General features: G+C 42.1%; 1 protein-coding gene and 1 long non-coding RNA gene across 2 annotated transcripts in view; one reads left to right on the plus strand and one right to left on the minus strand.

Moving 5' to 3' along the window:
• The window catches only part of LOC128430042 (protein phosphatase 3 catalytic subunit alpha), a 58,674-nt gene extending 36,568 nt beyond the window's left edge, over positions 1 to 22,106 (plus strand). Inside the window, exons 7-13 of the mRNA XM_053415970.1 lie at positions 2,042 to 2,119; positions 3,054 to 3,148; positions 10,559 to 10,684; positions 11,734 to 11,805; positions 14,966 to 15,050; positions 15,197 to 15,294; positions 21,895 to 22,106. Coding sequence (XP_053271945.1) covers positions 2,042 to 2,119; positions 3,054 to 3,148; positions 10,559 to 10,684; positions 11,734 to 11,805; positions 14,966 to 15,050; positions 15,197 to 15,294; positions 21,895 to 22,106 — 766 coding nt within the window. The remainder of the gene's footprint in view (positions 1 to 2,041; positions 2,120 to 3,053; positions 3,149 to 10,558; positions 10,685 to 11,733; positions 11,806 to 14,965; positions 15,051 to 15,196; positions 15,295 to 21,894) is intronic.
• Positions 5,676 to 14,344, minus strand: LOC128430043 (uncharacterized). The gene is made up of 3 exons (XR_008333940.1): positions 14,299 to 14,344; positions 6,153 to 6,423; positions 5,676 to 5,987 (listed from the first exon to the last, which is right to left on the minus strand). It is a non-coding gene; the product is annotated as an uncharacterized LOC128430043 (long non-coding RNA).
• Positions 22,107 to 22,149: the final 43 nt, after the last annotated feature.

Raw genomic sequence — 22,149 nt, forward strand, 5'->3', positions numbered from 1 at the left:
CCTCAGCCCTGCTCCCCCTGAAAAACCATCCGCTTCTTTGTGGCTTCTGCCTTTCAGTAAACAATGTTTTCCCCATTTGCACCATACGCACGCTCGTAACACTTTTACAAACACAACCAAGGCATGAAATTGCACGTGTTCTGATGTGCCTTATTTAATTATTTTTTTCAGCCTTCACTGAACAACGTAGGTAAAATAAGTATGGAGGGACTTGTATTTTGTTTTAATAATTGTTAATCCGAGTTTCTTACATTACATTTATTGTAACACACATTTATTTGTCCAAACATGATGAAGTCATTTCCCTCACAGCCGTCCTTGTTGTCCAAGGAGCTCACTAACATCTGTGCCCTGTTGTGGGACAGATGGGAGATGCTCTAAACTCAAAAATGCAAATGACAAAAAATAAATAAATAAACCCAACTAGGCCAAAATGTATCTTGTCGCCCGTACGGCTCCATATGGCTCGCATCTACAGCTGCTGCAGGAAATCAAGTGAGAAATAAAACATTCATTCCTAAATAATTCTCCCTTCCAAAATGATTAAAAAAAAAAGAATCGTTGCGTTTTATAATCCCCTTGTGTAAAAATGTTTTATTCCCTCGTCACATCCCTCCCAGCAGACGGTTGTTGTGGTTGTCAGAAACGCATGTGTTCTCATGTCTACCTAAGGCACCGTTGTTAATGAACCTTTCTTATCTCTTAACTCGATTTCAGTGTCTCGTGATGGATTTTCGCACAATTCTCAATTTAAAACTGATTTACCTCTGCACCTTTCCCGCTTTGTATCTGATTAGCGTGCAAACAGAAACAAGCCTGTCAAATCTAAGTTAATTTATTGATGTAACCCTTCGTTAGAGGCCTGCCCCAAAGGACTTCACAATAAGAGATGCAATACAGCTTCAGTCTTAGTTCAGCTATAATGTCTTTTTAAACAACAAACAAACTTTTTCTTTAAAGGTTGAAAGACACAATGTATGGTTTTGTGGGTGTTGTTCATTGTTGTGCTCTGATTTTTGCAGGGGCGTTCTGCTAGGATTAGAGCACATAGTATAAAATCATCCTCCTATTTCTTCATTGAACCTCTTTCAGTATTTCAGGGCTGGCTTACGCAGTTTGATTGTTTGTCTTTAAGCTTGAGTAGAAGTACGTAAAAAAACAGATGAGTTTGATTTAGTTATCTACTTTTATTTATCTACTGTCTGTATCATAAGAGGTTCTAACGAACTGAAAATGACGCCGGAGGTTTGTCCACGTTATTGTCAAAGGTGTCACTCATCTATTGTGAGCATTTTACTACAAAGCATCTCACGATTCATAAATCCTGCTGATCGCTGGGGTTTTAACCATGTTTGTCTTCAACGAAATATGGTTTACTACTGTTTTCATTTCAGATTAAAACATCCACTTTCAGTTTGCCAGTGAATTATATTTAGTTTTTAACAAAAGGAATTTTTGAGTGAAAACTGGTGCTGGAGTCCGAAAGGTTGTAGAATGGAAAACCTTATACTGTGGTTTGATTGTTGGCTGTAAGGTTTTTAGTTTCCCTGCTCACACACTGAAAAGATTAATATGAGTGTACACACACAAGGAATCACTCTTTTCCTCAAAGAAGCGGTCTGCTATGAATCATCTGCATACTAAGCATTTTTTTTTCAGGTTCATTCTAAAATATAACGCTCCATTTGAGAATGATCACTTTTCTTACAATACAAAACCTCAATCAAAAGCTAAGAATGTTATGGGTTAGTACTTAATTAGTCATCGTACCTTTTTTCTGGTTTAAATTGTAAGTGGAATTTAAAGATAATATAAAAGCTCATTTACAGCGAACCCCCAGAGGCAAAAACCTCTTCATGACACACTGTTGGTTCTGAAACACATTTAGATTTAAATCAGTGTTGTATATTCACTATATCCCCGAGCACAATCAATAACACTCATGACTTATTTATTTATTTCTATTGATCCCTTTTCTGTGATTTCCATATTTTTTTGGTGATTTATGAGTAAACCAAACGTTTGTCTCTTTATTCAACAGCTACCCTGCAGTCTGTGACTTTCTACAACACAATAACTTATTATCTGTCATCCGGGCCCATGAAGCGCAGGATGCTGGGTGAGTGTCGCAGCATTTCATCTTCTCCCATCGCACTGTCACACAGCAGAGCGATTCAGACCGGGGTATTAAACGAAAAAAAGCTTCCTGGGTGCTCGCGCCTGTCTGGAGAGCAGATTGGGTGCAGTCTGAACTTTCAGAGAAGTCATGTTAATCCAAGAGATGAAAATGAATCCAGCAGGAGGGGGGGTGTGAGTTGGGCAAATTTGATATGACAAGTATGACTCATGCAGGTCTTGCCAAGAACTGTTGGGGTTTCTTTTTTTACTTCATGAGAAATTTGGGCGCAACAATGGTTATAGTACCGGAGCACCTTTGGGCACTGGAGAGCCTCTTTTGAAATGTTTGGTTTTGCAAACAGGCAGGTGGGTGGATGTGTCAAGCTGATCTCCCTCTAAGCGAGGTTAAGGCGGTGGGAAGCCCAGCACATAGTTGTTTACCATCGCACTCCCACTGTGTGGTCACATGGGACACCTCGCCATGTCTCAGAAGAGGTGGCTGCCCCAAGCCGCTGTAGGCCACAAATGAAATATATTAAATGTTTCTTCTTTTTATGTCTGCAAGATTTACAGCAAAAAATAAATCACCTGAGTTTTTGACATTGTTTACCGAAAGTTTACTCCACCACCAAGCACAGCAGAGACCGTGGGACCAGAGAGACACAGTGTAGTTGTGTTTGAGTGCCGAGTTTGTTTAGTATGACGGCTTTTTCAGAGCATGTTTTACTTGCAACACAGGGATTTACCCCCCTGGGGATATGCCAGTTTTACCCCACCCCCCTTGCTGATGCATCAGCTGACGAGATTCAGTGAAAACAAGAAGCTGTAAACACTAATCGTATCCCGAGGGGGTGAACACCAAAGACTAAGCCATGAATTAAATGTTTTAATGTTTACTAATGCTTACTTCTCTTCTGATTTGGGCATTTCACCAGATATCGTATGTACAGAAAGAGTCAGACGACTGGCTTCCCGTCTCTTATCACCATCTTCTCAGCACCCAACTATCTAGATGTCTACAACAACAAAGGTAAGGAAAAGGAATATACCATTATCAACCTCTGTGGCCTGTCACATGAATTCCACCATGCCATATTCTAACCACATTGACTGACCGATGTTTCCGAGCTGGAGAATATTGCAGTTTTCTCACATGAACTCCAGAAAATGTTTGTGTTTCACATCTGAAGAACGCAGCAGGAGTGTGCGGGTCAGACACGTTCACAACAACAGGAACATTCAAGCGAGGGGTGGCGCCTGGGGCTGGCAAGAAAAGGATCTGGAAAATATCTGGAGCAGCTGACTCGAACATTAGCCTTCACACTTACGGCCTCTCTGGAAAAATTCAGTTGAATGTCCAGAGTTCAGTGCACGTTTGAAAGCTTTACTGTTGGGCTCAGGATCTGTGCAAATGAAATTACAGCATTGGGTCATTCCAAAAGGCTTTTTTTAATGTAATTTTCATATAGCAGAATCTATTTAAGAGTTTAGGTGTTATGCATCTTACTGGGACACCATAAATGAAGCCTGGGGCAAAGAACGCCAAAATAGATTTGTTAGCCAAAAAAATCCATTGCATTCTCTTTATTATCTGCTTTAGAAGTGGTTCTGGGGGGTGTTTTTGGAATTATGAGAATTTGAAGTAAAAATCCTGTATTTTGTCCCAAAGGTTGAGCTACAATCTGACTTTTGAGTAATTTGGCAATGGACATAAGACAACAGTAAGTGTTAGTTTTTAAGCTGACACTGCAGTATACTTGTATGGTGAAGACCGTTTTCAGGAGTCTTGAATAATCACTCATAAGGCACCACCTAATGTTTGGCACATCACTGCATGTAACAGGTTTCGGTATCATTGTATTTGTCCCACTGAACAGTGTATGCAGCTTATTAGTATTCTAGTAGAGAAGTGTTAAACCCCACACTCATAACACATTGGATCACAGTATTGTACTTGCTCGGTGCTTCGACACAGATTTTCGTCAGGTCAGTGCAGGGACGGAGCTGGTGTGAAATGAAGTGGCCCGGTGCCGGCTCGCTTGGCACCTGGTGGCGCCCTATGCTGCGCTGTGGCGCCCACACAGAGTAAGGCTCATCTATGTGCTGTGAGTCAGCACTTTCCCCCGGAGAACACACAGTATCTGCTTTGGCTGAAGGGGCATGTTTGGATGGGGGCGGTGTTGGGCAAACCAGAGGAAATGGAAATGGGAAGGAAAGAGTGATGGTGCACGCTGTTTTGCAACTCCTCTCCTGATGAAATGCAATAACTACAAGCTTTATACTGCAGTGCTGCTGGTTTGAGGTCTTTATAAAAAGGGAGTGAGGGCCATTTTCTTTCGCTGTGGCCCATTTACAGGTTTGTTTTCCCTGACCTGAGATTAGGTTATATTTGTTTGCTCTCGTTCCTATGAGGTGCCTCCATGTCCTCCCCTCCCCTCTCCTCCCCCTGCTCTATAAAGATAGTCAAGAAACGGCAACGTGTTCCCATTTTGGCTCACTGTTTATTATTAGGGCCCCATTTGTTCCATGCCAACTAATCTTCCCAGAGCTCACAGTCAACACAACACAATGCAAACAAATAAACAAACAAAGCAGTGTCAGGTGCACGTTGCTTTTAGTTTTGGCAACCGATCGTCTGGCAACCGATCGAGCAGTCAAAGTAACTGAACTTATTTAGTCTGCAACCTCATCTCAACTGCAACTTCCTATCCCTTATACCTATTTTACACCATATGCAGGTTTTAAAACACAGTTAAGAGCATTAAAAAGAGGTGAATAATTCCTTCGATTGGAGCCAGTTAAAACCTGTGACCCCAGTAGTCATTTGACGCGGGAGCAAATGCTGATTGAATCCATTCCCATCGCAGACTGATCATATCAAATCAGAAAGAAAAAGATAATTCTGTTTGTATTTGCAACACCTGTCAGTGAAGGACGCCAATTTATTGTGGGCTTGCAAAAGATTTTATGACAAAGCTTTTAAAAATTCATCACACACATTCAAACAGTTCCATGGGACAGACACAGATAGCCAACAGTCCTGAGTCCTATCAGTCCTGTTGATGCTCCTCTAATCAGTCATGTGGGTGGGGTTCACGGTTAGAAGCAAAGCCTCTGTAGTGAATTGCTCTGCTCTTAGCTTCCTGCAAGAGCCCACTGAGCATGTCCGTTGATTGATGGCCAATCGAGTGGGCACATAAATCTCAAGGGGAGGGAGGAGACATCGGCAGGTCCCATCAATCTGGTGCTGGTAGTTGGCCAGTTTAACCAATCAGACCTCTCGACAAAGGGGAGCGAAAAAGGTGGTGAAAAGAGCACCACATCACGTCAGACGAGAGGGGAGCAGGGGATATCTGAAAACCTCCTCCACTACAGGATAATTTACCTTGTAGCTGAGTCAGGATAACCGACACGTGATTCAAAATGCCATCCATCCTTTATATTTTCTCTTTTCAACTCTTCTGTTGGTCAGCGAGCGTCAGACGCCAACCAGCTGTCTGTCAACGCTCTGCCCCCCCCCCCCCCAAACGCGCCCCCTCAGCGAAAAGTGGCTCAGAAACTAGCGAGGAGGCTCATTCAAAGCCTACCATTTAGGCTTTAAATGAAAACCCAGCAGCAGTGATTTAGCAGTTTGCACCGTTTGGGTCCTGAAGTGACTGCAATGGAGAGGAGAGTCGAGGGGGTGTTCTTGGCAGGTGCACACTTTGGAGATTGCTTGCAGTTTTGTATTAATGGAAGTTCTTTCTGCTGCATCATTATTGACTGGTCCAGGCCAACAACTAATGGTTATGGTGCTGGATGGAATAAAAGCGAAATGACTGAAATGCTGCCAATGCTGTCGACGCCAATCTTCAACTTCAAGCCCAAACCTGTGAAGGATACGATAGTTTAGATCCGTTGCTCCACCTGCTAAAGCATTATATAACCAAATTATTGTTTCATGATGAAGTAGAAACTGGAAGGGTTTCAGTAGAAAAACGAGAAATGTGCTGCTGCCAAGAGAAACGGCCAGGGCATCACTGTGGTTCACTCACAGGTCCAACTGTACCGTCACTTTCTTTTTTTACTCTTTCCTTCCGCCAGTCTTGGGCTGATTGGTGGGCCGTAGAGACAGGTGATTTGAAGAGAAGGGAAATGGAGAGGCATGATTGGCTCTTGGCTCTGCCACTGGAATAAATGGCAGGATGGAAGCTGGGGCAGCGATGGCGCTTCATCTTCCCCCCCCTCGTCACAATGAGAAGAGTATCTCTGGCTACAGATGCCCATCCATCTGTTACCGCTCTTACTGGGCTTCCCTTCAGTTTCCTGTAAAAATGAGCATCTTATAGAATTTTTCATGCTGCATCAAACAAGAAAAATTATTCTGGATGATGAGCTGTTACGGAACAAAAACATTGTTTTATCAGAGCTATATGGTATTTTAGGACTATTTATGAAATTTGGGAAGTAAAACAAAAAATGATCTCCAAAATGCATAGCATTAGTGAAGATATCCACATTTGCATAAGCTGATGTTGGACTTTATGACAATGAGTGGGCAAATGTAAAGTACTGCAGTCTTATACCATGTGGCAGTTACAGTAAATGTTTTGTTATTTTAGACAGACGTGCACTGTTGCGTGAAATTATGTGGGCAAAGTGTTGACGTTTCGCAGTGTCTCTGATGTATTTAGCTAAACTTATCCTCATCACCATATTGCCATTGTGTTAGTGCAGATGAAAGTGCAATAGGTCGACATTTTTACTCTCAAGATCCAGCAAGTTTCACATTATGGTTCCCAGGTTCCAAACCAGGACTTTACACCCACCCTTATCAAAACGGATAGGATTGATGGAAATGGAGTTTCCTGTGGTCTCATTAACTGCAGAGGATTTATGAGCCATTTGTGCACTGTAAGCTGTGGACAGTGGTCAGTCCCATCCATCCATACGTCTGACATCCAATGGAAGCAGGGTACTGAATCTAATGGAATGGGTAGGTCTGAACATCTGGAGTGGCGTACGAGCCCAGTGGAACTCCATACAACAGGCCTTACACATAGATGTGCAGTCAGCTCGAAGCACTGAGGCAGGACAGTGGGGATCTCCCATTGATCTCAGAAGCAGATGTAAGAGTCCTCGTTACCAGGGAAACTGGCTCAAGGCACTCCCTTATGAATAATGAATGAGCGGGCGTCGCCTGGCAATATCTGTGTTACCGTGGCAGCAGGCCTTGGCCTTAGCTACCCTGCTGGCCACCGTCGGAGCAGCAGAGACATCTAGTGGCTGTCATGTGGTGCTAAATGTAACAGTGGAGTTAAACATAACTCACAGCTGGTTGCCACAAGGGCAGTGCCCCGCTGCACCCTGTGTGAGAAATAACTTTGCATATGATTTTGCATTAGTAGTAATGAGCCTTCTGCTTATGAGGACGCAGAGTTCTGGTCCTGCCCCCCTTATAAGCATGCTGCAATTATCGGAAAAAGAAAGTGTGCCTTGACCTGCTCGCACCGAGAGCTCAACAAATATATTTGTTGTGTTGTACGGGGGAGGTTCTCGGGCGTCTGTTCCTTTAAAGGGAATCCCATTTGAAGGAGCAATGGCAGGAGAGCTGACCTTTTCCCCTGCTCTGCCTTTTTCCCTCTGGGATTCTGTGGCTGCATTCAATCAAGTGCCTCTACGGTGTTTATGCAGTATGTGATGTTTATGCAATGGCTGCCCACGCGTACAATTGCTTTCATGCACGCCGACGCAATTTCATAAACACCCCTAGTGCTATCTGAGTGTGTCAGACTGACACAATGAATTTTTTAGCTGGACATGAAAATTGTGTTTTGCTGATATTGATAATAAAGCCGCATTAATTATACAGTCTATGGATGTTCCCCTGCAGGAGATTTTACTTTGTGTGTGTGTGCCTGGGGAAAGAGGTGACAGCAGTGGAATGCAATGCTTAACAATACTTAAGGGACCACTTGGATTGCATGGTTACTGCACTCTATGCATTACGGAGCTTCATTGATTACGCACACGCACACACTGAGGCAAGCCCTGGCCTAGCAGGGTGTGTTCTGACCTGCTTTGTGTTACGACCGACATTAGAGCTGCCCGGGATGCCAGGTTTGATGACTTGCTATTCCTGACCCTGACAGGGGCAGAAGCAGGAAAGTCCCCCACGGTGACCCAGCCATGGTGTCCGCTTTCCGCTGATCTGGGCCACCAGGCAGGCCTTGCTTATGAAAGAGGCGAGGGATTCTATATACAGCACAGATATATTTGTATTTGGCTGCTCTCATGTTTTCCTTAGCACCCACGTTCACATTCGGCCTCAATCATGGGTGAGATCACATGGGGCATGCCTTGGTCACTATTTGGGCAGTGGATTCTATGTCAGCTAAGACCATGTGATTTCTTAGGATTATGATAGGGTATAATATAAAATGACCTGTGTGGAACAAAGAATAATATTTAACTTCCATTCCAACTGTCGATACTGCTTAAATAATTTTCTCATGTGAGGGTAGCATCCCTTTGATTATTCTGCAGGGTCTGGAAAAAGAGTATACTGCCGAAGGGGGCACCAAAACCTCCCTAATGATTATCATACCCTCCCACAAATGCGACCCTGTGAAACTTTATCTTGCAAACACTAAAAAAATGGTGTTGTCTTTCGGACTATGTCACGCCTGACCTTTGTTTGAATGTTCTTGTCATCATTGGGTTACCAAGCAACCAGTGGCAAATGGTTCATTTGGGTGTAGTCACCCATACAATATTTAGGTAGAAACAATATAATTTAGTCTTCACAGTCAGAAATGACATACATGTTTATTTGTATATAGAGCAGGGAAGAGAGATTGATCGCAGGAGACACAGGAGGCATAATTGATGCTGTCAACTTGTGTTGAAATCTCTCAGGACAGATGTTTATACCAGGTCTAACAGGACCTTAAAAAAACTAAATCTCAAACTACTCCTTTACAGTTCTCAGCTGTAAGTGTTGCTGTAGATTCCTGAAGTGATGTAGCACATAGATCTTTTGATAGAATAACTTTGATGATGGCAAAAGCATGTCAGCACATCTACAACAGATCGCCTGGAGTACAAGAATACAGTGATGATCACGTTGAAAGCGTTTGCCAATCATTGCCTTCACTTCCTGTCTGAGTCTACGTTCTCTCCTCCCTTACTCTCCAGAAATGTATGTTTTTTTTCCACATTTAACTAATGAAAAGTGGTCGAGCTGAAGGAGTCCAAATGCTGAGCTGTGTGTTTCTGCGATGTTAGTCGTGTATCCAATCCTGTAAATGAAAGATGTGATTCATTCATCTGGGGGCTGTGATCAATACGCAGAGGAAATGTTCCAGGGTGGGTGAAAACAGGGGATTGATTTCTCTCTCTCTCTCTCCCCCCCCCCGCCAAATGTTGGTCCCATTCATTTTGATGCATGTACATGTTTCTAGCCTGATTTGCACATATCATCGGGCTAATTTGCATATAATCGTCACTTTGTCAGGGTGAGCCATCGACGAATGGTGATTGTTTACATATCACCTTATAAATGTTATTTTCCTTTTTTTTCTTTAGTTTTTGTGTGTGTAGGTACGCTCTATTGAATTTGTATATATTACTTGTCATCAGCAGATGTTTTCACATCGCTGTCTATAAATTTGTTATTTATTTAAAAATCAAAGAATCAATCTATAAACACTTATAATAATAATAATCCAATTATAGAGAAGTTTTGCTGATTTTTATTCACAAGTAGAAAATATCTGGTGCTTTTTTCCTTTTCTTTTTTTTCAAGTTATGGATTGTGGTAGCTCATCAGCTGATGGTATTACATGATATACGTCTAAGTGGTGGTTGGAAACAGGAAGCAGACTGGTAATGGACTCAGATCTCAGTTTGAGGTGGTGCTTTTCTTGGTTTGTTGAAGTGAGGACTCAAATCGGGAGTTCGGAGTGCAGTATGCTGAAACTTTTTAAGAAGAAGATATCATAATATTAGCCTCACAGAAAGGTACTCCAGCTTCCAGCCACGTCCAATATCATGCAGATTGGGTTTAGGCTAGTTGGAGAATAGTTGTTTGTCTCTGTGTGTTGGCCCTGCAATACAAAGGGGACCTGTTCAAGGTGTTGCCCTGCCTCCTGCCCAGCTCCCCCCATGAGGATAAGCAGTATAAATAATTGATGGTTATACATCTATGTACACATGTCTCAATGATCTCTTAACACTGGCAAACAGCTGTATTTTAAATAATTATGACATCAAACCTACAACTTATGATGTGGCCATTTTTCATTGTGATACATGCAGGGTGTAGTTCCTTGCACGGGAATATCATGGGACATTTGAAATTGCACATTATAAAAGCTGTAAAAGAGTGTTTCATTATATATCCAACGTTACACATATTTTAACAACCCCCTTTCTTGTCTTTTTCACCGTGCCTCCCCAGCGGCAGTGTTGAAGTACGAGAACAACGTGATGAACATCCGACAATTCAACTGCTCACCTCACCCTTACTGGCTGCCCAACTTCATGGACGTTTTCACCTGGTCCCTGCCCTTTGTCGGCGAGAAGGGTGAGCATACGCATACAGCTGTAATATGCGTGAAATGAGAACATTTAGTTTCCTGGGTCAGTAATGAAAATGGCTCAGCCATGAGAAATGTAGCAAATACACTCAGTGCAGTGCAGTCAATCATAAATACAAGACTTACTGCGCATGATTTATTAGCCAGAAACACACTCTCATGCAAAGTTACTAAATAAGTTAGACTTGCAAATTAAAAAGGTCTATCAGTGCTCCACAGCGTGAGTATATCACTGGCCTTTGATATGTCTGAACAGAAAATAATTTAGGAGCAGTGTGCAAATAAAGATTGCAACCATGAGAATATTGGAAGGCTAGAGGGCTTTTAATTTGAAACGTCAGATTGAGGAAGTGGTGACACTGCAGACAGATGCTGTGGTTGAAAAGTAAATCTCTTATCCCAGCCACTATTCCTAGACATGATGGAAGACGTCACAAAATCAAAAGAACTGTTTCGGAGAATCCGTAAGGAAAGGAAAGGAAAACCGCAGTGCAACAACACTTAACACTGCGATTTTTAACTTTATTTATGTCGTTACAATTAATTTTATGTATTAAATTGTAAATGTATATGTAAGATCTCATTTATGAGTCCCTGTGCTCTTTGGAAAAATAGCGATTGTTATTAAGAGACAACAAAAAACAACAAACGTAGCAGAGGACCCCATTCTCCGAGTGTATTGAAGATTGTATTAGAAAATGTTAGGCTTTTTGTTTTCAAAACCCATTGTCAGGTCTGTGACACATTCATGTCATTTCATCACATGTACTGTCAAGGAACAATATCTGACGCACTCATTCCAGGAAGCCTTTTCTTGGGTGTGACCCTTCCGCAGAGGGCCATTAACAGCAGTGTGTGGGCTGGGTGTGTGTAGATTGGTCACTCGGGTATATCTGTGTCCAACTATAGCCTGCACTGCCTTCTCATGGCTGGACCTTTCCCCCAGACTCGAGATTATTAATTATGGGCTGTGTCAAAAAATAAGTGGCATTTGGTCAAAACTAAAACGTATATTATTTTGTATATTTTTTTGCAGTGACTGAGATGCTAGTGAACGTACTGAGCATCTGTTCCAACGATGAGCTGACGACTGAGGAAGAGATGGATGGTAAGCAGATACAAAACAGTTCTCGCTGCAGTCTTCCCTACCTCCACTAGAGGGAGTCCTCTGCTAACAGGAGTCTCACACACAGACAAACACACAAACACAAACACCTTCTATCAGATCATTTAGTTCAAATATATGTGAAGTTCCAGTGTGTAGGATTCAAAATTATATTTTCATTAGTGTATGATCACCTGAAACTAATTTAATAGTTTTCCTAATTTCCTTATCTTCATTATCACCATTTTCCTACAGAAGCCCAGAATAGACAAACCAATCACTGGCTATAGAGAGGGCCATTTGCTTTTTTTTGTTACCTGAAGGCCTCCGTATGTCTCCGCCACACTTGGCAAGAGGAAAGCAGTTGGCGGGCTGACTGCTACGTGCCACTAAATCTCACACGACAACATTCCTCAAAGCTGTCATCAACAGAGAAACGATTCAGAAACCATTCGACTGATGTTTCAGCTGGATGAACGATTGAATCATTGTTTTATTGCCCTCAACAGGTTGAACTTACGTACTTAAGATAACACAGGATATCAGCGAAAACCTGGAAAGAGATCTATGAACAGCTTATTCTAAACTGAGTCTTAAATACTCATTTTGAATGTGTTGTGTTCTACTCAAACTTCGCCATGAGTTCAAACATCAGAGTGAGTCACACACTATTCGTGATTTGTATCTTCACAAGTTCCAGTCATCTGTTTGATCCCAGTTTAAGGCTTATCTACAATGGAGATGACCAGTTTCACTCAGCCTGCCCCACCCCTTCCTGCCAATCAGGAAATTATCTCACCAGTCCTTCCTCCTCCTCCTCCTCCTCCTCCTCCTCCTCCTCCTCCTCCTCCTCCTTTCTCTTTGTGTTTACTGATGCACATGTAAACAGCAACCAGGGTGGGAGTGTCAGGATTCCGCCTGATTTCGACACCATGTTAAACTTTAAAGAGACATTGAATGTGTTACATGTTCCCTTCATTTGGGTGTTGAATGCATATTCCAGATTTTTTAAATTATATTACTATTTATTTTGTTTTTTTGGGGGGGACAGTGGACACAGTGCACATCTACTCATCACTCTCCTCATACGCTCAGTGCTTTTAGTTGATTCACTCTATTTTCACAATTCCTGGCTCTCACTCGTGTCTCCTCTCAAGCTCATTTATTCTTTATCTTTCAGTTCTGCCGCCATCTCTGCTCTCACATTTATTTTGTTAATTTTCACAATGTTGACACGTGGAGTGTCCTTTCCTTCATCTGTCTCTCTCACTCACAATCTCCTTTTTCTGTGCTCTCATAATCTCTGATTTGTATTTTACTGCCTTGCTCCTTGTCTGCTGTTGTTTTCATGGTTTCCAAGTGATATTTTTAACCTCCCTTCTCCTTTTCACGTATTTCCTTTTCATTCTCTCTCTCTCTCTCTCTCTCTCTCTCTCTCTCTCTCTCTCTCTCTCTCTCTCTCTCTCTCTCTCTCATATTGTGATGTTGTCACTACCTTGGTTTGCCTCATCTAATTTCTCTTTATGTTTTCCAGAGTTTTTGTGTTCAAGGCATCGCTTCTCTTTCACACTTCTTGTCGTGCTTTGTTGCTTCTTATTTCACCATCCGCCACCACCTCTCCGCTGCCTCCTCTTTTCATTCTTCAGCCATCCACTGATCACTCTGTCCTTTTTCTTGTCTTCCTGGGGGTTGTTTTCATGAGAAGGACAGCTAATATATCCCCCCAAAAAAGGTACAAACACTACCCATACCGGTGTGTGCCGCTGTAGATAGAGACTTTTGTGCGGTGCTTGCTATCTGCATCTCAGCCTGTCAACTAACGTCACTATTTAAAGCAACTTTTGCACACCTCTGAGTCCCACTGTTGTTTTTAATTAAGTTTTAACAAAATGTGTGAGTAGCTTCAATAAGCCCAAAACTGACATCAATGAAAACAGCTTCAGGGAGTTTCCTCTGATTTAGCAAAGGGAAATTATTTGCTGTAAGCATTGAAATAAATACTTTCACAACAGAGGAACAGAATGTGTTTAAGTCATGATACTTTTTCAGAAGAGGATGAGAGGAAGAGTCCTAAACAAGACATCAGACTGTCTCCTCTTCTCTTTACCCAAACTCTCACCACACACAAGCTTCATTTCCATACCTCATACGCATTTTCCACACCAGCTCCCTGGGGCCTTCAAAACTGCTATTCTGCAAAAAGGGGTTTCTCTTTTAAACAAAGTTTTCTTTTCCAGTTTGGGTCTCTTCAAGCAAAACACAACACAGGGAAATTCATGTAGCGTGTGCTCTTCCAGCTTGTTGAAAACACATGTCTGGCAGAGTCCTGCACGGATCCATTTTTGTAAACCCACACCGGCAAAGCTCTATTCTACACTGTATCCGACTCGTCAGCCGCTATTATTTCCGTGTCAAATCCGGGTCCATTAACATATGTCCCGCAAACAGACCCTTCACCGGTGATTAAACAGACGTGCTAAATACACAGTCACTCACGTTAAATGGGTTTTGGCCTCCTCGTCCTCCCGTGCTGTGTTCTCTGAATATTATTTGTTAATTGTCTCAGCAACTCTTTTCCTGCAGCTGTCAATGTGTTTCCTCAGCGATTATGTGCCCAGCTAGTGGCTATCAAAAGCCAATACTTTCTGGCTCATTAAATAAGCAGCAAAGCCACTGAGAACATACCCCCCACTATTTTTGTCATTGTCTTGAATGAAACAAATCTTTGCAGGACACTAGTTTTTAATATTTACCTGTACACCTTGGACTTATTTCAATATAATTTGTATCCAATTTTGTGCAGGACTCTGATCTCTGGTGCAGGCAATGGGGTTATTTATATGAGCACAGTACAAGTAGCATGAATGCAGTGAATGCTGAAAAGGTCTGGATTGTTTTGACGTTTGGATGGATTCAAACTATTGTGTATAATCCGATCGTCAGGCTTCAATAACCACATTGTGTTTGCATCGTGGTCTGATGCACCTCTGGATTCAGCTAATAGTCCAACAAACACTCTCTGTCTAAGCACATTTACTATATTCTACGGTACTTATATAATACGGCACTTGGAGTTTAAAAAAAAACATACACAGGCATCGAGTGTAGATTACAGTGTTACAGGTTCTGTGCACACGAGTCACACTCTGTACGACCCTTTCAGGTGCCACCGCTTCTGCCCGTAAGGAGGTCATCCGCAACAAGATCCGCGCCATTGGAAAGATGGCTCGAGTATTCTCTGTGCTCAGGTATGCTAACATGAAAAAGTTCCTGTGTGGCCTGTAAGTTCTAATGTTGGAGATTGTGTTTTTAAGTAAGAATTAGAACATCCAAAACGCATTCTTTGTGTGTATTGTACCATTATGATGTTAATATTTCTCTGTTTACGTTGCAGAGAGGAGAGCGAGAGCGTGCTGACTCTGAAGGGACTCACCCCGACAGGCATGCTACCAAGCGGAGTGCTGTCCGGCGGCAAAGAGAAGCTGCAGAATGGTAAGACTGTCACCAAGTACCCTGACACCCCCAAACTACGGCCCCAAAGAATGGATTCTCTCTCTATCTCTTTCTCTCTCTCCCACACACACACACACACACACACACACACACACACGTTCCCCTTACACAGCAGTACCCTGAAGAAAGTGCTAGCTCGGAGTTTAGGGTAAAGTATATATAGAAATATCTGCCCTTTGTCCCTCAGTGATGGGATTTCAAATTGCTGCCTCAGAGTAATACTGTAAGTGTAGTTAAATGTTTCTGGCAGCGTCAGTCAGTATTTTTATTTGTTTTTTTAAATAAAATATTTCTAGCCTAATGCAGTTTTCCTTCCGCTCCTCATTTTTCCTGGATAAATGACTATGAAATATCGAGTTATATTTTTTCACAGACAGACAATTTTCTTTGTCCCTTTGTCTTCTCGAATGTGTCTCCCGCTCGATGTCTCGCATTAATACACTGTCCTCTCGTTCTCGTCTCTTTCTGTATACCACTGGTTTTTTATCTCAAATATTACCTGTATCTTTTTCTTTCTCTTTTCTCCCTAGAAACTGCAGGTATAATCGGTTGTGCAAGTATTCTGTTGTTATTTTTTTATTTTTTCCCTTTTTTCTTTCTGTTAGATGAGTTTAGAGTTCAGTTCACCCTCTCATGTTGAATTCCAAAGGCTCCTTAAATGAGTCTTAACAAACCGCTGCACCGAAGGACGTAAGCGCTTTTTTTTGGAAAAGCCTTTACGACCGCTTCAAATTTGAATTTAGTCGGGACTCCGGACAAAAATGGCCACCTAATTGTCCAAAAGAGATTTGATCGTGATTCAGAGCAGTGCCCCCGGTCTCCCTGTGATACAAAGGATGAACTGGAATTGACACAACCAACTGTGAATGAAAAGGGGGGTGTCGCTGCTGCCTTTTCATTCACACACAAAAAAAGCAGAAATCCAATTAACTTCCCTCTCCTCTCACAGGTTCTCACAAATCACTCAAAGTCACAGACAGAATGAAATATCACACACATATAGATTCAATTGCCTTTGCAAGAAAAGGTATTTCTCTGTTTTAAAGCAAGTGTGTATAATGTTTGTTGAACAGTAAAGTCACAATAACAGGAGGACAGCTGAAGCTTTAGATGAAGCTAAAATGTTGTATTTTCCAGTGTGACGTACAGGAGTGTGTACTTTGCTTAAATTGAGTAGGAGGACAGGGTCGTTCTTGGAGATTGAACCTCTAATAGGAAAAATTAGAGTAGAATCTAATAGAATAGCTTTTGTCAATTTGCAAGTGATGCAAATGAATACAAGACACATACTTTAAAATAGCATTGTGTACCTATTTGTTATTGTACAGAATAGATAATGCACTTAAAAACGATAATGAGCCACATGTTCACCTCTGTTATTCAACATCAATGGGTGTCTGCGGCTTTTATCCTTCGACACCGAGGCAGGTGCACCCCCCTGCTGATCAGACCTCAGTGTGTATCTCGTGTCACAGTCAGCGGCGGCCCAGACGGTCTGTCTTCTTCTTCTTCGTCTTCTTTTCAGCCACAGCCAGTGACTGCTCCTTTCAGCAGCACTGGCAACAGATGAATGAAATTGTTACTCTCTAGAAATGCTGAGAACCTTCTGGCCACAGCAGCAAACATTTTTTCCTTCCACATTAAGAAAACATGGTGAAAATGGCTTTTAGTTAATGTCTTCTCAGCTCTGAGCGTCAGAGCTCCTCTGGTGGCTGTAGATTTAGTTTGGGGCCTGAGAGTAGACCTGAACACACATGGACGTGTACGGTGAAGAACATTTACACTGAAGAGAACCCCAGTGGAGGCAGAGTGATGTTCAGAGATTCCTGTTGCAACATCGGTAGAATCACATTGCTCCCCTCCTTTAGGTAGACACCAGTGTGCTTCTACTGTGATGTTGACTCCATCAACCTCATTCTGTTTTGACGTTTGACTCTCATGCCCTCCTTCCTCGCCATTTCTTCTCATCCTCGCGGCGTTTACGTAGTCTTCGGTGTTGTACAGCCGTCATTTTGCTGTCACCTTGTCGTACTGTATGTCAATTTGTCACCTCGGGGATGACTGTAGAGAATTGGTAAGTGGTTTAAAAATGCCAGAGATTTCCTCGCCCAGCACTTTTGATATCACGTATCAAAAGATGCTCATCCTGCAGTTCCAGATGCTGCTTCATGCCGCACACAACAGTAACATCGCTTTGTTTGTCTACAGTGCTTCGATATTACATCAATAATCATACGTCAGCCCTCAAACCCACAATTACACATACACTCACATGCTTTTTTTCCCCTTTCTTTATTGCAGTTAAAGAGCAGGACTTGTTGATTTCACATTCGGATTTTGTAACGCTCTCACTCAAAACCCTGCGCTCACACTCAGATATACTCCGCTCATGCTTAGGTTCCCTGCGCTCCAGCTTTAGCTCTTCTCTTTACCGTCACGTTGATTCTGTGCCTGCATGAAATATCTGCTCTCTGATTATCTATTTTTCCATACTTCGTGCAACAACATTGTCAAAATTCCCCAACCTACAGAAAGCCATGCAGGGCGTGAATGCACAAACCTATTTAAAGTAAGCAACTGTATGGGACTTTTGACTTATGAAGCTCACTCACCCACAACAAGGACGGGACAATTTCGCTTGTCAACAATACACCTGGCATTCTATTGTTTGGGGAATTTTGACGGACTTGTTGCACAAACAAAATCCGTCCGGAAGCAGATATTTCACACATGCACAGGAGCAGAGCTATTTGAATGTGAGCACAGGATTTCGAGTTAAAGCATCACGAAATCTGAAGGTGAAATCGACAAGTCCCGCTCTCAAACGAAAGACCAAGCTCTTGAATTAAGATGGGAGGAAAAAAACAACGCCATACTAACAAACCTTATCTCTGTTTCCCATCTCTGCCATTTCAAACTCCATTGTTGTTTCTAAAGTGAAGAATATATTTCCAGCTCTTACCGCGTTCTGTTCGCTATCAGTGTTTATCCCTGCAGTCTCCATTTCTCACCTCGACACATTTGTCAGACTTTTTCCCCAAATCCTCTCCATGAGGTTCTTTCGCTGCCACAAACAGATCTGGAACTCATCAAATAAAAAAGCTAAGGCTCACCTCTCTTCTCCTCTTCCTCCTCTCCTCTTCCTCTCTTTGCTAACATCCATGTGTCCATTGTCATAAAAATGTGGATATGACGTTAACCTTTGTTGTCAGCAACTGGCTTTTGTCTTTGCTGCCCATTGACTTGTTCCTGGGACAAAATGAACTCTCCTGCTCACTTCTCTCATTCGTTTTGCAACCCCCCTTTTTCTTCTCTTCAGCTACTATTGAAGCTATTGAGGCTGATGAAGGTAAATGGGTCTGGCCGCCCTCTTCTGTTGCTCTCTCATAGCAATAGACAGGGGGCTCCACTGGGTTTTCATCCATCTCACTGGTGCTTGAATAGTGTGTTGGGTGTTTGGGCTAACAAAATGTGCCATAGTGTTAGGGACAGAGACAAAGAAGTAAGTAAGTCAGGAAATCCTGTGGTCTCACGGGTTTCAAAGGGGAATGGTTTTCATGGCACAGATTTCATCATCACTGTGATTTTGAGTGGATGCAAAGCAAATGCTACACAACAGAATACATGTTATCTTTCCAGAATGTGTTATTGCATCTTCAGGTCATCTACTAGATACCAGAGGCACCACTGGATGACCACGCTGTAGCAGATAGAATTAGACCACCATGTTTTAACAATGTCCTCTGTAGCAGGATCTGGGTCTGAAACGTAACCTACATGGGAGGACACATATCATTCTCTGAGTAAAATTGTGACATAAAATATATTTGAAGTCGCAAGTTATTTCCACCTGATGCATTTGCTTCACTCGGAATTAAAAATTCACAAATATTGATATCAGATTAAAAAACAATCCAGGTCTGCCCATTACATGTATGTAGAAGTCCTCCAATGTTTGGTAGATCTTGTCTAGAGAATACAATTATCCCATTATTGGGTTCAGTTTAATATAGACCCTGAAGGAATCATCAGATTTGTGTAAAATAAGGTCAGAAAGATGTCAATAAATGATGTGGTAACTTTATCTGAAGCTCTTTTCCAGAGGAAGGGAGTCCCCTGAACAAACATGTATTGTACCTAAATCACTCAACATACCGGGTTAATACACTTCTACTCCTGCTGCTCTACCCTCATACAATACAGTGAAGTCTGGCCATGAAAGCTCACAATGGTATTTCCCCTTTGAAACAACTGAAGCAGTTGTGCATTGTTGTTGCAGTTCTCTTGAAATATAATAAACAAGTTTGATCTGAATTAGTGCTCCAATGACGAAAAAGCTTTGAAATCCAAATTCTTCAGAAAACAAAATATTTTTTGATTTTTATCACCTCCTTCTTGGCGCAAGAACAACCTCAACTGCGAGCTAAATAGTAGTTTTGCTACAGCTGCTATTTACATTTTTAAAAGTTGTCCAGTACTTCCTCTCCCGCCCCATAGAGGACAGTTCATTGTAGTGTCGAGACCCTTCTCTCTGCTTCTCTCTCCATGTGGATCCTCTGTGGCCCTGCTGTGTCGTGTTTCTTTCCTGTGAGCTGCTAATAACCTGTGTCTGACCTGTGCTATGCAGCAAACACAACAAACGCTACCTGTCGTGCCCCGCCCCCTCTCCTCGCTCCCCACAATTTGTCTTCTAAAATGACGTCCCCGCCACCCCCTCACCCCACCCTGCCACACCATCGTTGGAAAATGAAAAAGGGTCATCTTCTTTCCAATTAAGTTTTTTTTAATCATCATAAAAAAAACAGCCTTTATGAAAGGTGGAAGTAACAAAACAAATGCATTTTGTGGGTAAAAAATTGCCCGAAATTTAACTTAGGATTTATTTGATTATCACAACACTACCGACAATGAAAATGACAGTGTGTATTCAATATTTTTTATAGACCAGATACCAGATTGGTACATGGATTTGTGTACTTGCCGATACCCCACCCGGTAATTCTGCAGAATTAAAGTTATTCTGATGCTGGTATGGGAACATCTCTAGATTTTCCATTCACTTAGTTGTAATTCGGTTAAATACAAACTCTAAATTGGAATTTGACCTCCACCCCTCATAACCTCCACTCAATCCCTAATTGCTGCATGCTCAAAGCGGACTAAACAAGTGGTTAGCACCCCAAGTACCTCTGTAGTGTCTCTGTACGTGAGCTCCGTCTCAACATGGTTCTCTTTTGTGGAAGTGAATGTCTTAGTGGGCTCCACTCTAGTGTTGTGTTATCTCCCCTCGTTCTTTTTCTTTCTTTGTCTCTTTGGTCATTCTCCTTCCTCCCTGTTTTTGTTGTTCTTAAGATGTGATGTGATGGGGTTATGTGGATGTTTGGGGTCCTCAGGTGTTCAGAAATGTGCTTGAGTCAAGATAATCTCTAATATCAGCCATTATTTGAACTCCTATTTAATAGGAATGTGTCAGATTTACAATGAGACAGCCATTAGATGGACCTGTCATTACATCATGGACTGATAGCACAGTGAAAACCTGTTGACCCTAATGCCGGGAGCGCCCCCCCATAGATTAAGAAGGATTATTTAATCCTTTTGTTTGTCAAGTTACAACATTTTTGAAAAATCTGATAAATGGTGTTAAATGTGTTGTCGTTTCATAAAAATGAGCTGCATCATTTATATTGGGTGTTCATCATTCAAAATGTTAATTCTGAAAATATGTTGCACCATAAAATCTGTTGTTGATTTAAAATCATAACGATACATTTTGAAAAATTACATCATCAACTGAGGAGTTCGGCTTTATATGTATATTTCGTGCAGCTGTTTGTCACGTCGGGTGTGCTGCTGTTTTGTTCAATTGGAGGAATAGTTTGACATTTTGGAAAATATGCTTATTCGCGTCTTTGCCTACGAGGAACTAAGAACATTGATTCAGTTCAATATGAGTCCAGAGTCAGCAGCTGCTCTGGTAACATCCAGCAAAAGGTAAAAGAGATGTATAACTACGACCTGCAAAGAAGTAGACCCTCTTTCAACACTAAAGTTAACTTTTTTGTCTTATTGTAAATTTTTGGGACAAAATTTGTAAAAAACAAACAATGTTGATAAGTTAGTTTTATGTTGTGGGTGCTGTTTAGCAGATTGTTACCCTCAGGTAAAGCAAGGCAACATGTTTCTCCTTCGTTTTAATATCTAAGCTGTGCGGCTGCTGCCTTGTTCTCTGATTAAGAAAGTGAATAAGTGTCAAATGCATAAATGTCAAACCATTCCTTTTTACAGCGAGGTCTCTATTGACCATTATCATGCAGTTATTATTATAGTGTTCAGAGGCCGCTCAGCTGCTCATTTTTCATGGTTGAATTGGCCGACAGCTCCTCAGAAAAACTCTATGTTGTAATTTTCCCAGTAAAATTATTCCATGAACTCAAACCAAACTAGATCCAGTGACGTGTGGGTGAATGTGAGCAAGTGTGACCCCATTCTTTTAACTGTCTAGTCTGTCGTTTCTTAAAAAGACCACTCCTGATTGTTTTCACCCTCTTTTCTTACTTTTTTCTTGCATCTCAACAGCCATCAAGGGCTTCTCACCCCAGCACAAGATCACTAGCTTCGCCGAGGCCAAGGGCCTGGATCGCATCAATGAGCGGATGCCGCCGCGGCGAGACACGCTGCCCTCCGACGCCAGCCTCAACTCCCTCAACAAGGCCCTGTCCTCGGAGACCAATGGCACGGACCCCAAGGGGAGCACCAGCACCAGCAGCAGCGGCAGCAACATCCAGTGAGGGCCGGCAGCAGCAGGCGTCGCCTTGGCCGACAGGGCCGCCC

This window comes from Pleuronectes platessa, chromosome 23 (genome assembly GCF_947347685.1).
Source record: "Pleuronectes platessa chromosome 23, fPlePla1.1, whole genome shotgun sequence".
Classification (NCBI taxonomy): domain Eukaryota; kingdom Metazoa; phylum Chordata; class Actinopteri; order Pleuronectiformes; family Pleuronectidae; genus Pleuronectes; species Pleuronectes platessa.